General features: G+C 55.7%; 6 protein-coding genes across 6 annotated transcripts; 3 read left to right on the top strand and 3 right to left on the bottom strand.

Annotated features, from left to right (window-relative positions):
* Positions 1-1,438: 1,438 nt before the first annotated feature.
* Positions 1,439-2,996, bottom strand: ACO1O0_007898 (citrate synthase-like protein; the record flags this gene model as incomplete). The annotated part of the gene is made up of 2 exons (XM_083197264.1): positions 1,439-1,718; positions 1,780-2,996. 2 exons carry the CDS (start codon positions 2,994-2,996, stop codon positions 1,439-1,441), a joined length of 1,497 nt encoding a protein of 498 aa, XP_083046732.1.
* A 1,618-nt stretch (positions 2,997-4,614) lies between these two features.
* ACO1O0_007897 (GNAT family N-acetyltransferase) lies at positions 4,615-5,148 on the bottom strand (the record flags this gene model as incomplete). The annotated part of the gene is made up of 1 exon (XM_083197263.1): positions 4,615-5,148. The coding sequence occupies one exon, from the start codon at positions 5,146-5,148 to the stop codon at positions 4,615-4,617; it is 534 nt and encodes a 177-aa protein (XP_083046731.1).
* Positions 5,149-6,826: 1,678 nt separating this feature from the next.
* Positions 6,827-8,212, top strand: ACO1O0_007896 (M24 family metallopeptidase; the record flags this gene model as incomplete). The annotated part of the gene is made up of 1 exon (XM_083197262.1): positions 6,827-8,212. The coding sequence occupies one exon, from the start codon at positions 6,827-6,829 to the stop codon at positions 8,210-8,212; it is 1,386 nt and encodes a 461-aa protein (XP_083046730.1).
* Positions 8,213-8,410: 198 nt separating this feature from the next.
* GLY1 (threonine aldolase family protein) lies at positions 8,411-9,526 on the bottom strand (the record flags this gene model as incomplete). The annotated part of the gene is made up of 1 exon (XM_083197261.1): positions 8,411-9,526. The coding sequence occupies one exon, from the start codon at positions 9,524-9,526 to the stop codon at positions 8,411-8,413; it is 1,116 nt and encodes a 371-aa protein (XP_083046729.1).
* A 1,096-nt stretch (positions 9,527-10,622) lies between these two features.
* On the top strand, positions 10,623-12,350 carry CPS1 (M20 family metallopeptidase; the record flags this gene model as incomplete). Its single annotated transcript, XM_083197260.1, has 1 exon — positions 10,623-12,350. The coding sequence occupies one exon, from the start codon at positions 10,623-10,625 to the stop codon at positions 12,348-12,350; it is 1,728 nt and encodes a 575-aa protein (XP_083046728.1).
* A 764-nt stretch (positions 12,351-13,114) lies between these two features.
* Positions 13,115-13,967, top strand: ACO1O0_007893 (uncharacterized protein; the record flags this gene model as incomplete). The annotated part of the gene is made up of 3 exons (XM_083197259.1): positions 13,115-13,310; positions 13,371-13,534; positions 13,596-13,967. 3 exons carry the CDS (start codon positions 13,115-13,117, stop codon positions 13,965-13,967), a joined length of 732 nt encoding a protein of 243 aa, XP_083046727.1.
* Positions 13,968-14,000: the final 33 nt, after the last annotated feature.

Genomic DNA, 14,000 nt, shown 5'->3' with positions numbered 1-14,000 from the left:
ACAGTGAGGCTACATTGTGCCTTTCAAAAGCTTCATCGCTTCGAATTCTGGGCTAGACCCCTCCGATGTTGTATATAGATGAGGCGGAGCATAAGACTCGGGCTGCTCAAGTATGAACCAAGCACCCATCTGCTGTCTTCCAACAAACGAAGAAGGGGTTGCTAATTATGGGAAGCGCAGGCGCCCGAGCCATATAGGGCTATTTATGTTCCCTTCGTAGGTCAAGGTGAGGAATATAAATAATTGGCGCCCTTCTTCTCGCCGATTCTTATGAGAAGTTATTCTAAAGAAGAACGAGCGCCTCGCTTTATGATACTACCCGAAACATCGTTGTTTAGATACCAAAAGTATAGATAGGCCGCTTTCTTGTGTTGAACGATGTCTTTCACCACCACCACCACCACCAACACCACTACTTCTAATAGAACGTCGGCAAACGGAACAGTTTCGACTTCTTATGTACGTAATCCTTCGTTCAGTATCCTTCCCATTACTATCATCCACACATGCAGATTGTCTAATCTTCATCACATAGTACGAATGCACAATCTCCCCGGAGATCATCCTTCGAGACGCATCAACAAATCTAATCCTAACAGCCAGGTCCATGCCGCCCCAAGCGGTCTTGTAATAGGTAGAGGCTACCCCAAGCCTCACGGAAATCTTGAAGGGGATTCGATACCAGCGTAGCCGCCGCTCAGGGAGTTCTCCTTCCTACTAGGAACCACGCAGTCCTGGGTACAAGGGACACCCCCGGGTCCGGTGCGGGCCATTCTTAACGACAATAACATGAACCATTATGGCGCGGTTCATCCTGACCCGAAAAGACCAAATCCACTGGATTTCAGCCCGGTTACTTACCGGAGTTAGTGCTTAGAGCGTCCCGTGGGTAAATCGGTCTCGTTATCCTACCTTAAATTATAAATAGAACATCTTCTTTGTCCTCAGGGGAGAGGAGGGGGGAATGTTGCCCCTCTTTGAATGAAGCTGACTATGCTAACTCTTACATGATCAGGTATCCGTAGAAAGGTGGCCTTTTCTAAACCGAGGTGGGTGTTTTGGTCTATACTGTGTTGGTTTGACAATGACGATCACGCTGTCCCGGGAACTTCAACAGCGGGCTGTTCAGGATTAGGGGCTGTGCCGGCGCTACAATCACAGCTAGCAAGAAAGAGATTAGGAAAACAGTAGAGCCTACAGCTCCCCTAGAGAATTAGTATCTATAACATCGCCCCGTGAAGTCCCAAACGATGTGCGGGATAGCTCCAACTGCCGGGCAAATACTTGCCCCGTCTATACAAATAACCACATTCTATTGCTGCTACTCGCTATCAAAAAGAACAGTAAATGCGACAAGTTTTACACGCCCAATACCAGCTACAAATTTTTGATACAACTAATCCCACATTATCTACATCGTCAACACCGGCTCCTTCCCTCAGAGCTTGGGCTTGAAAATCTCGCCCCGCTCGTCCCGGTACGTCGCCAGCTGGTTCCTCTTGCTGTCACCACCGTGGCTGACCTGTGACGGCATGTCAAACACGCCGCTGTCAGCCTTCTGCTGCCGGCCCTCGATGTCGACGTAGTCCCGCTGGCCCTCGCCGAGGTACAGCTGCCGGGGCCGCCAGATCTTGACGCCGCCCGGGTTGAGCATCTGCTGCCGCCAGTGGGCGAGCCAGCCGACGCACCGGGGCACGGCGAAGAGGACGGGGTAGAAGCTGCAGGTAGTCAGCACAAAGCAGAACAGGAACTGGGGATGGGGAGGTGAGGGGGACATACTCTAGAGGGAAGCCCATGGCTTGGTAGATCAGCCCCGAGTAGAAGTCGACATTGGGGTAGAGGTTGCGGCTACGCATAAACTCGCTCTCGCGGGCGTACTTGGCGAGAGTGAGGGCCGTGTCGAGCAGCTGGTTCCGCCCCGTGACCTTGAAGACCTCCTCGGCGAGCTCGCGGATGGCGGTGGAGCGGGGGTCGACGTTCTTGTAGACGCGGTGCCCGAAGCCGACGAGGACGCGCTCGCGCTTCTCGACCTTCTCCATGAAGGCGGGGACGTTCTCGGGCGAGCCAATCTCCATGAGCATGCGGATGGCGCTCTCGGAGGCGCCGCCGTGGGACGGGCCGTAGAGGGCGGCGCAGCCGGCGGCGACGACGCTGTAGGGGTCGACCAGGGAGCTGCCGACCTGGAGGACGGTGGCGGTGGAGCAGTTGACCTCGTGGTCGGCGTGGATGATGAAAAGCGCGTCGAGGGCCTTCTCGAGCACGGGGTGCGGGCGGTACTCGTGGCCGGAGAGGTTGTCCAGCAGGTAGAGGAAATTTCCCGTGTAGGAGAGCCCCTGGGCGGGCCTGTTGAAGGGACGGCCCTGGCGCATGCGGTAGGACGCGGCGGCCAGGGTGGGTGCCTTGCCGATGATGCGGAGGATCTGCTTGTCGAGGACCTTGAGGGCCTCGAGGTCTCCCGAGGCGGCGTTGGTGTAGAGCTTCTGGCCGCGGAGAGAAGGGTTCGCCTCGGGGGCGAAGGCGCCGAGAGTGGCAAATGAGGAGGTCAACATGGACATGGGGTGGGAGTCGTAGCGGAAGGACTTGAACATGCCCTCAATGTCACTGTGGATGTAGGTGTGGTGCATGATCTCGTCCTGCCAGTTGGAGTACTGGGAGGTGGTGGGCAGCTGGCCATAGATGAGCAGAAAGGCAGACTCGAGGAAGTTGCTCTTGTTGACGAGCTGCTCGATGGGGTAGCCGCGGTAGCGCAGGATGCCATCCTGGCCGTTGATGTAGGTGATCTTGCTCTGGACGACGGCCGTGTTCATGTAGGCCGGGTCGTAGACGCGCAGGCCCTGGGTAGTCTCATCCTCAGGACGGTCTCCATGGGGTTCGGCCTTGATCTTCTTGATGTCGGTGGCCAGGACCGAGTTGTGCTTGATGGGCAGCTCATAGGACTTGCCAGTGCGGTTATCCACCACCGTCAGCGACGGGCGCGGGATGTTCTTAACGGCCATGGTGACTGGCGAAGAAGAGGTTGTGAGGTGAATGAATGAAAGTGCTGTGAGGGCGCTGCAGCGAAATGAAGGAAAGGGCGCACTTTATGATCTGAACATGTGAGCTCTCAGCATCGCAGAGCTGCCGGCAAGACGTCAGCACACACACTGAGGGGCCCACCGAGGCTGCGCCATTTGGCATTTGACGACCCCTTTACGGATATTGCAGGCGGCAGTGGAACACTGGTCATGCTGGTCGTACCGGTCCACGTTGGTCACGCTGGCGCCATTTTTTGCCCGTTTTTGCCGAGGCTCTTTAGCGGATACACAACTCACGGGCCAAATCACGGCTTCGGGGACAAATAGTTCCGGCATTGGGAGGGAGGGACTCTTGTGAGTGAGCTACCCTATACTGGCTCCATCGTGCCTCGGCTGTCAGAGCCTGGAAAAGGCACCAGACTGTATCTTTCTCCTAGATGTGAGAGAGAAAATTAATCGAGATGATAAAAACAGTACCGGATAATATTTGACAACTGGGGTTGGGAGATTTATTTCTACAACAGTATTTGTTTGGATTTTTGAGTATCTGGTATAGCCCCGAAACTAGAAGGATGCTGTGATATATCGTAGGAAAGATGAGTTTGAGCGGCTAACTATATCATTTCTGTCAACATTGCCTAGATATTCTCTTCTAAACGCAGGTTTCCTATAATATAGTCAGAGTCCAAGGCCCATGAAAATATCCCACAGGCTTCCCGCACCCAAATCCCAAGGCCCAAGGGGGGAAGGTATATAGGGCTCGGACATTGATGTATTATGCGCCAAAGGGCTTTTTGGCAAACTCTAGGATCCTTCCTAGTCCTAGAATAGCCCCCAGTTCTTCATCTTCTTTGGGTGACCTGTCTGTTCAAACAGCGTCTCTGTTCCAATGCTGCAAGTTCCATGGCACGAGACCCCCTAGACCCCCTAATGGTGCCTCCGTCGCCTCCCCACATGCTGATGGGCAACGAGTCGCTCACGCTCCCTCCGGCAACGATTGCAAAGGAATTTTCCAATGAAGTGGGCTATGGGAGACTGCTGGACTCCCGTGTTGCAGTGGCCCACGGGGAGATTATAGTTCAACACCTCGCGGCACGGGGTTGGCGCTGAAATTCCTACATGCTGCGTCGCTGTACAGCCTGGGGTCTCGCACTCTTCGATGAGACGGTGGAACATACACATGATGGAGTACCTAAATGTCGATATTGTCTTCCAATTTTCTTTGGGCTGAGTATGATGGAACGATGTTGGAGAGATTGAAATATCAGTGTCGGCGATGTTAGAGGAGATGTATGAGGATTGTCTGATACGAGGAGACGTGTTATATATATCTTCTTATTTCTTTCGTGAATCACGACTACATCCGCGATTTTTTTATCAGCTGATGAATTTTGTGCCATCTCTATATGTAATTTCTATCATTGAATAGGCCACCTATGCTTCGCCTCACCATATGTAGTACGTGTACTCCTGTCAGCGTAAATTCCATGCCCTTTGATTGTACTCCAACCAGACCAGTCTCCGACTTTTGCGACCGAAGCAGCCCATTGCGCCAATGCTGATGTGTGTATCCGCACGTATATACCCTAGGCGGCAATCCTTACAAATCGAGGCTCATCTCGTACTGCCCGTTCTCTTCTTCACCCGTCATATCCCTAAACCCCAGGCTGGAATAAAAGTTGTAGGGAGAGTGCTCGGCCGGGACGTCCTTCTTTCCGGGTATGTCCTTCTTGCCGTTTGGACCCGTGGACATGAGGCGGATGATCTTCCCCTGGGGGTGGTTCTGCCGGATGTGCTCAATCGCCAGCCTGACGGCGGTGCGGCCGAAGCCAAGCCTCTGGTACCGGTGGTCGATCATGAAGCGCCAGATGGAGTACCACTCCTCAGGGTCCCAGATGGACATCATCAGAAAGCCGACAGGCGTCTCGTCGGCGTATATGGCGCGCACCCATGCATCCTCGGAATAATGCGACTCGCACAGTGAGGAGACGTTGGGGGAGACGTTGCCCTCCTGGCCCTCCAGCATGGTTAGGCTAGCCACAGCGCGCCAGTTGTCCTTGTCGATGACCCGTAGCGTGACGGTTGACGCTTTTGTGATGTTGGGGGAAGTTGTTGTGGTGCTTTGAGACTCCATATTTGCCGTGTTCTGTGTTGGTAATAGGGGGAAAAGAGAAGTGTCGAAACTCAAGTGGGATGTTTTAGAAGAAATTGAGCTTCTAGCTTGTTTAATGGACTAGTTTGTTTTTATCTTCTGGGGCTCAAGTCGCTACTGATATATTCTAATCTAGAATATTGTGCATCTAGCATTGTTGGTTCAGCTGGAGTCATGCGGCGAGCTGACTGCATAAGGCTTGCATGCCCAGCATTCAGACGCACCATGGACAGTTGAAATTTCCTACTCATTGGGAATATTGAAGCATACGAACATGGAACACCTGCCTGAGCTGGACGGTTGGAGTCATCGGCCGGGAAAAAAAAACCCAATACGGCCTATATACGAATAGCGACCAATGTTTCATCAACCAACAAAAATGATGTGATTTTGAGCCATGTTCCATGCAAGCTCCGTGTAGGCCCTTGTGCCGGATCCTGTGCATCGCCCGGCGTGACAACTACAGATCTGCCTTGGAGGCTTAGAGGGTTCTAAAGTGCAAGGCCCATGCCCATATAGGTTTGCAAGTGTGTAATTACGCGTATAAAGCAAGTTGAGCTTTGATGCACGCACCTTGGCCACCCCGACCCCTTGTACAATTGGCTGTTGGCTGATCCCATGAAGATGTAATTCTGCGTCAGTATGATGCACCATACCTACCTATTACATGTACTCCGTAGCTGATGCATTCACTGAGCTTCCCCGTGACACTTAATCTATCCGTGGAACTGCGATATCTCTCTCTGTGTACTGATAGTTCTCGATTTCGAAACTTTACCCCCGCCTCCACACCACGCAAGCGTTCCATCATAGTGGGTGTCAAGATGCTTCCGTGTTGGGGTTCTGGGGAAGATGGACTGACAAATGGCATTTCCAACTAGCTAAAACGCATTTCGGTATGGCTAGTCTAGCATCTCCAGTCGCCCGACACTGGCGAGAGGGTCAATCATCATCAATTACCTGATTTTGCTCCGAGGACGGAGGGCGGCCAAATCTAGTGGCGCTTGGACGAGGAGTGAGGAGTGAATCCCCAAGCCTCAGGTGCGACAAGCGGGTCTTGGCTATCGACCTTGCACTCGTACTCGCAGGCTGTGCCATTGACAATAGACGTGATTGAGAGATTGCCATCCCCACCTTCTCCATGAGGCATTCACAACGCATTTGCGACTATCGTTGGCCGATTGATCGTTGGGGCTCCTCCGGTCCTCCTGGGGGCCGTGGTGGGCGGATGTCTCTCCTCGTGTAATACGAGCAAATACGGGCTTGACCATCAATGCTGGATGTGTTGCACCTGGTCTGGCCGGTTGCTGCAAGCCTGCAACTTGCTGCTACCCCGCTTGATAAGACCCGGGTGGCTTCACAGATCCCGGCTCCGTCGCTATTCATTACTTAACTCGATATCGGGGATTCGGGGTGGCAGCCTCAAGATTTGCAGGTAGTTTGGCCTGCCCAGGTCCAAGTCGCGCCTGGAGGGTGGTTGAATACCCCGTTTGCCTATCATGTCCTTCATCGGGTATAAATTAGACACTTGAAGTTCTTGAACATGGCCTACCATCCATCATACCACCAAGTCAGCTTCTACGACTTATAAGTCACCAAGTCACTACTACTCAGCCGTCGCTTCTCACTACTTATTAGTCACCCCATCCAACTATCCAAAATGGTCCCCATCAAGAAGGCACCTCCCTTCAAGAAGGCCCTCTACTTCTCCGAGCAGGAGTTCCTAGACCGCCGGAACCGCACTCTGGAGCTCATGAAGCGGGAGAAGCTCGATGGCTTTCTCATGACCAAGCAGGAGTCCATGTACTACCTCACGGGCTACGACACGTTTGGCTATGTCTTCTTCCAGGCCATGTACTTCCACAGCGACGGCTCCATGAAGCTGATTACTCGGATCCCGGATCTCCGGCAAGCCCTCTACACATCCATCCTGGAACAGAAGGACGTCATCATCCGCTCTGACGACGCGGGCAGCAACCCCGTGTCCCTGGTGCCCAAGGTGCTCAAGGACTTTGGAATCGACTCGCCGTCCAAGCGCATCGGCTACGAGCCGGACTCGTGCGGGCTCAGCCACCGACTCGGCAAGCTGCTGGAGGCGGCAGTGGAGGGCGTGTGCACGCTCGTGGACCACAGCGACCTGCTGACGCGGGAGCTGCGCATCGTCAAGTCGGAGGCGGAGATGCGCAAGGTGCGCAAGGCCGCCTACCTGGCCGACTTTGCACTGGTGCGAACGCTCAAGCTGGCCAAGCCGGGCGCGTACGAGGGCGACCTGTGGCGCGAGATCGTGGGCACCGTCTATGAGGGCGGCGGCGATGACCCGGCCAACGAGAACATCCTCGTGTCGGGCAACAAGGCCGTCCTGACGCGCTACTCGACGGGCAAGGACCGCATCGAGCGCCAGCTGACGGCCGAGCACGCTGCCGTGTACAAGCACTACCACGCGTGCCTGATGCGCACCATCCCCATCGGTGGCATCACCAAGCTGGCCCGGCGCATGCACGAGATCAACGTGCTGCAGATGGAGGCGGCCATGGCGGCCCTCAAGCCGGGCCGCGAGATCGGCGACGTCTTCGAGGCGTATGCGCGCGTCGCCGACGAGAACGGCTTCCGCGACCAGCGCTTCAACTCGTGCGGGTACAGCCTGGGGGCGACGTTTGCGCCCACGTGGATGGACTTCCCCATGTTTGTGCGCGGGCAGAGCGTGGTGGCCAAGAAGGGCATGGTGTTCTTTATCCATATCATCCTCATGGACAAGGCCACCGACACGGCCAGCTCCGTCGGCCAGACGGTCGAGGTCACGGACGACGGGTGCGTGCCCCTGTCTAAGCTGCCCTTTGCCCTGACGCGCCGCCAGACGATTGCCGCCTGGAAGAAGATCAAGAAGGAGGACTACGGCTTCACGGCGGATGAGGTGGACGATGGCGAGAACCTCCAGGATGTGGAGTTGTCGGATGGTGAGGTTGATGAGGAGGATTACGAGGTCGAGTACGACTTTAGCAACTATACGCCTTCGGCAGCTCTTGGTGACCCAACTCAGGCAGCGTAAAATGGCCATGGGATGGTCTAGCTAAATATGTGTCCATCGGAGGCATTGTTCATCGAACTACTGATACTCAAGTCTGGTGTTTTTGAGTGGCTGGCTTCAATGTTGTATAATCTGCCTAAACCCGCTGCGTCATGATGGATATCTGACTGTTGATATGTGATTTCATTGCATGATCATTTATTTTATCTAGTTCGTGTTCTAGCTGTACTCGTTCATCCTCGACGTGCTCCCATACCCCGACGGCTTGATCTTGGGCACATAGTCTGCCGGCAGGTTCTTGGTCTCTTCAACCGCCTCCGCAATCGCGGCCTTGAGGTTCTCGATGGCCTCGTCACTCACCTGGTGGTGCATGGCAATGCGTTCATTGATGAGCCTGACATTATACTTCTGGCACTTCTCCAGCAGCACCCCCATGTCAATCTTGGACCTCTGCGCGTCGATGAAGAAGAAGTTGGTATCGACGGGGATCTGCGGCACCACGCCCAGCGCCTCTAGGTCCCTGGCCAGCCTCTTGGTCTTGTCGTGCGTGTCCTTCATCGTCGGCCAGACCTCCCGCAGGGCCACCAGCGCCGCAGCCGTCAGCACGCCCGACTGCCTGATGCCGCCGCCCTGCTGCTTGCGCAGCCACCTGGCCTGCCTGATGTTGGCCGCCGTGCTGGCCAGGACGCCCCCCACGGGCGCCCCCAGGCCCTTGGACACGCACATGGACACGCTGTCAAAGTGCCGGCAGTAGTCGGCCAGGGAGTGCCCCGTCGCGGCCGAGGCGTTCCACAGGCGCGCGCCGTCGCAGTGGACCTTGATGCCGTGGCCGTGGGCGAACTCGGAGATGGCCCTGATCTCGTTCAGGGGCGTCAGCACGCCGCCGATGGTGACCTCGAGGCTGATGACCCGCGTGGGCGCCGTGTGGATGTCGTCGCCCAGCACGACCCAGTCCTGGACGTCCTGCAGCGTCAGGTACAGCCCATTGGCCGGGTGCACCGGCGTGACCATGGCCTGGGAAAGGACCGCCAGGCCGCTGCCCTCCTCGGCGTAGACGTGGGCGCGGTAGTCGCACAGGACAGAGTGCGGAGGCTGGTTGAGGTGCACGCGCACGCCGATCTGGTTGCCCATGGTGCCAGAGAGCATGAACAGGGACTCCTCCATTCCCGTCAGGCGCGCTACTTCAGCTTGGAACTCGGCCGTGTTCTCGTCCTCCTGGTACACGTCGTCGCCAAAGGTGGCGTTGGCCATGGCCTCGAGCATGGCTGGTGTTGGCGTGGTGAATGTGTCGCTGCGGAACTCATTGGCCGCCCGGGACGGCTTTGGTGCTGCCATTTTGTTTTTGGTCTGTTTTGTTCCATGCACTCTTGCTTTGCTGGAATCTTTTTATAACGTCTAGAGACTAATATGGAGTATGTCGAACAACTTGGCGGTTCGTCGACTGTTGCACCTGTCGAGGCAGCGCTAGTAACGGGGTACGGGATACAGGATACGGAGGTCCGGGGGAGATCATCGGCTCCGGGCCGAGACCGAGCGCAACCACCAACACCGGCGGGAAGTTGTCGACTTGTAGACGAGGACTCACGATGCTGACAGAACATCGGGCTCGGTTTGAGACAGCAATGAACCCCGCGCGCCATGATACACAGCATGCAGCTGCCGTCACCGATGCAACTCGGAAGTCCTTGACTAATGGTACCAATGTCGGCCCATGGACCATGTCCTGCACGCCCTTGTGGCTGTTAGATCATACATAGTACATGCTTCATGCGATGCACAAGCCGGCTGGGCGCATCTGCATCCTTCATTCTGCAGGGTCCATTGATACCCAAGATTCCGGACGCCCGCAGCCACCATGACGCCTATTTCCTTGACTAATGTGTCCCCTCGCTGGTTCGGCCGTGATACCGTGTCTGACAAGCATCCCCTCCCACGGCGGAGTGATATTACGCCGGTGATTGACAAGTCCCCCAGTTCCAACATGGCTTCAACCGTCGACAACCCGCTGGAATATGGGCTATCTGCAGAGTCCACCCGCCTCTCCAGACTCCCCGCAAGACTAAGACCCAATCGCAGCAATATTCTTGGTGATATCGCCTCCGAAGAGGGGGCTGCGGCAGCGTCTAACAAGCATCAAGCCACACCGCGCACCAGATCACCAGGTCCACCACAATCAGTCACGCCGCTTACACGGTTAATGGGCCCCTCGATCATTTCAAGTCGGGGGCTTCCTTGCTTCCCCGCACGGTCCGCCCTCCGCACCTGCAACTGCAGGCTTCCCGCTATACAGATACAGTCTGGGCGTTGGGATGCGATATCGGATGGTGTACTGGGCGCTTCGTAGAACACATCTACAAGGCACGGCGGGAAAGGCCAGTCCAGTGGTTCTCGACACCATTTCTTGCCATCACCAAGCCTCTAGTCTCGGAAAATGGCCGACAGGAAGATCCCATCCAGAAGCACGGGCGGCCTCCCCTCCCTCATGATCCGGACTGCGGTGCTGTTGGGTCTGGCCTCGACACTTCTATTCGCCTACAATTCCTCATTCAAATCATTCGTCTTGGAGATAATCAATTCTTGGCGCTCATCCGGATCAGCCAGCTATGACCTGTCAGGTGTGTGCCAGCAGGTTCCCAAGCTCTCCCCCAAGAACGAGCAGGTAGAGCGCTTCATCCGGGACAAAGTCGAGTCGCCAGACTACCATGCCGAAATTATCAGCAAACTCACGGGCATCATCCAAATCCCGTCCGAGAGTTATGACGAGCTGGGCCCAATCGGGGTGGACGACCGGTGGAATGTCTTCTTCGAAATCGAAAAGTACATCAAGGCCAAGTACCCGACCGTGCTGGAGAATGTCAAGCTGGACCACGCCAACACCCATGGCCTGATACTCACCTGGGAGGGCAGCGTGCCCACCTCCGAGGCCAAGCCCATCCTCATGCTCGCCCACCAGGATGTCGTGCCAGTCCTCGCCGACACCGTCTCGGACTGGACTCACCCGCCGTACGAGGGCTTCTATGACGGTGAGATCATCTGGGGCCGCGGCGCGACCGACGACAAGGGCTACCTTATCTCCATAATCGAGAGCGTTGACCTGCTCATCAAGAGCGGCTTCCAGCCCAAGCGGACCGTCATTCTAGCTTTTGGATGCGACGAGGAGATTAGCGGCGAGAACTGCGGACGGCCCATCTTCAACTTCCTACACGACCGCTACGGCGACGACGGCATCTATCTGATCATGGATGAGGGATCAGTGGGTATCCAGAGGGAGTTTGACCAGTCCTTCGCCATGGTCAGCGTGGCGGAAAAGGGGTACCTCGACGTCGGCATCAATGTCACGTCCTTTGGGGGCCACGCATCGAACCCCCCGGACCACAATGTCATTGGGGTCATGTCGGAAATCATAGTCGCCATCGAGAGCGATCCCTTCTCGGGCAGGGTGACCACCAAGAACCCCATGTTTGGCTTCTTAGAGTGCGCCGCTGCGCACGCTCCCGCGACCAGCGTCCCCAGGGAAGTTGGGGAGAATCTGGGCCAGGTGGCCCGGGGGGATGTCCAAGCTCAGCAGAAGCTCGCTCATGCCTTGGATCATATGAGATACTATTTCCGGACTAGCCAGTCCGTCGGCAAGATTGGTGGGGGCGTCAAGATCAACGCCATCCCAGAGCTGGCCTCTACCATGATCAACCTGCGCCTCGCCGTCGAGACGTCCGTCTCCCAGGTCAAGGAGCACTACGAGCGGCTCGTCCGGCCCATAGCCCAGAGGCACGGCATGGACCTCGAGGGCTTCTCCTCGGCGTACGACTCGCCCCAGCGGCGCAAGATCAGCCTGTTCAGCGTCGACGACCTGGAGCCGGCCCCCGTGTCGCCCGTCGACGCCGAGGCGTTCCGGGTGCTGTCGGGCACGATACGGCACACGTTGCGGCCGCTGGAGGGGGACGAGGATCTCGTTGTCACGCCGTACCTCATGCCGGCCAACACGGACACCAAGTTCTTCTGGGCCCTCACCAGGAATATATACCGGTTCACGCCGGTGAACTTGGTGCATAACCTCAACCGGGCGCATACGACCGATGAGTTTATACGCGCGGCTGAGTTTGTGCGGGAGCCGCTCTTTTTCGCTACGTTGATTCTAAATGCGGATGATGCTGTCGAGTAGATGATGGCCTTCAGTGAATATACCTTGGTATTCTCGGTCGAGCTTGGTTGGCGTGGAGCAATTGACATCTGAATTATGAAATACCACGTGCGGCTCCTGAATTGAATATATAAATAGAGTCCATCTTGTGCTAACCGTGGGTATCTGTAACGTATATAATTGTCAACGACATTAGCATGTTTGGCAATCACAAGTCGAAGGGTCTGCAGAGGAGGGCGGGTATGGAACGGTGAGATGGGTTGGACATGGATGTATTAAGGGTCAATGATAAGATTTATCGTACTTGTCTGTATATAATAATGTATTAGCTACCAAGTTCATAGAAGAATAGATGAGTCTGAACCCAATAATCTGGCACTTTGGATCCCACAGTCCTAGGTTCAGCTTGGCCCGCTCTCCTGGCCCGTTTGGAGATAAATGCTTCCACACAAAGGCAGCCACGTTTACGGGGGATACATGCTTCCTCCATAGTATCATGTAATATTAGGCCGGCATTGGTGATCGCCCAGCCGGCTCCGGACCAGTCCCGCGTCCCGCGTCCCGGCCCCCCGTCGTTTGCTACCTTGTTTGGCCCCTTGGCGGTTTGCTCTAAATCCCCGCTTTTCGCTTATCTGCTGCGAGACCGGTGTGTCGTGTCCCACCAGACCAGACCGACTTTACTCACATCCGTTTACTGAAACAAAATACTGACACCGTTACTATTCTTTGGTAGAACTCCTCTGACACTCCCTATCCTTCCTGCCGTCGGATAGATTCAACGTCAGATGGCCCTCCCTCTCACCGCTCCTCGGGCGGCGCTCCCCAAGCAACTCGCCAACTTTACTAATTCGACCGGTGGTCTCGACTTGACGCTCCGTCTCATCCAGGCCGTGGCCATTGTTGCAGCCCATGTCCTTGTCGACAATGTCGACAATGTGACGATTAAGCGGTGCTGGCTGGCTGTTTCTCAATTAGCGCTGGGTGAGTTGTATCTTATTTGGAAATGGCCCAGTGTCATGTTTGCTTACAATTACCGACCAGCACGCCGATATCTCAGATTCTTCTGTTTCCTGGATTGCTTCTATAATGCCCATGGCCTCCTGACAGCAGAGTCGCCTAATGGCGGCAGATCCCTGCTGAGAATCATGGAGCTCGTCGAGTCGACCTTGCTCGGACTATATTTTGTCATGGAGGATTTGACAATGGTATTGTCCTTCTGTCCCCCTTTGCAACATCATCTCGAGCATATGCTAACGCAGGGTCAAGCTTCACGACATGGACATATGGCAGGTCCCATGGTACACACCGGTTCTCATGGAGGCGAACAAGCTCTGGCTCTACGCCATCGCCCTGTCCATCACCAGGACTGCTTGGAACTTGGTATCTGGGCCGGCGGCACAGAAGGAGGTCCCAAAGGCGAATACAGACACTTCTGAGAAGAAGGCCAAGCCATCGCCTCCACCACCTAGCCCGTCAAAGGCGTACTTGCTGAAGCGTATCATCGTCGACTGCTGCGACTTTACCCTCCCTGCGTCGTTCCTTGGATGGGTCCCACTGGGCGACTTTGGTGTCGGGGTCGCCATGACGGTGAGCTCGGTACTTGCGTGGCCGGATCTGTGGGCCACGACCCAGAGGTAACTCATCTTGGTTCCCTTCAAGGTACTAGAGGAG

This window comes from Amphichorda felina (assembly GCF_050947745.1).
Source record: "Amphichorda felina strain 45539 chromosome Unknown scaffold_8, whole genome shotgun sequence".
NCBI classification, from domain to species: Eukaryota; Fungi; Ascomycota; class Sordariomycetes; order Hypocreales; family Bionectriaceae; genus Amphichorda; species Amphichorda felina.
Note: the sequence above shows the minus strand (reverse complement) of the source record. Positions and strands in the feature narration are given on the sequence as shown.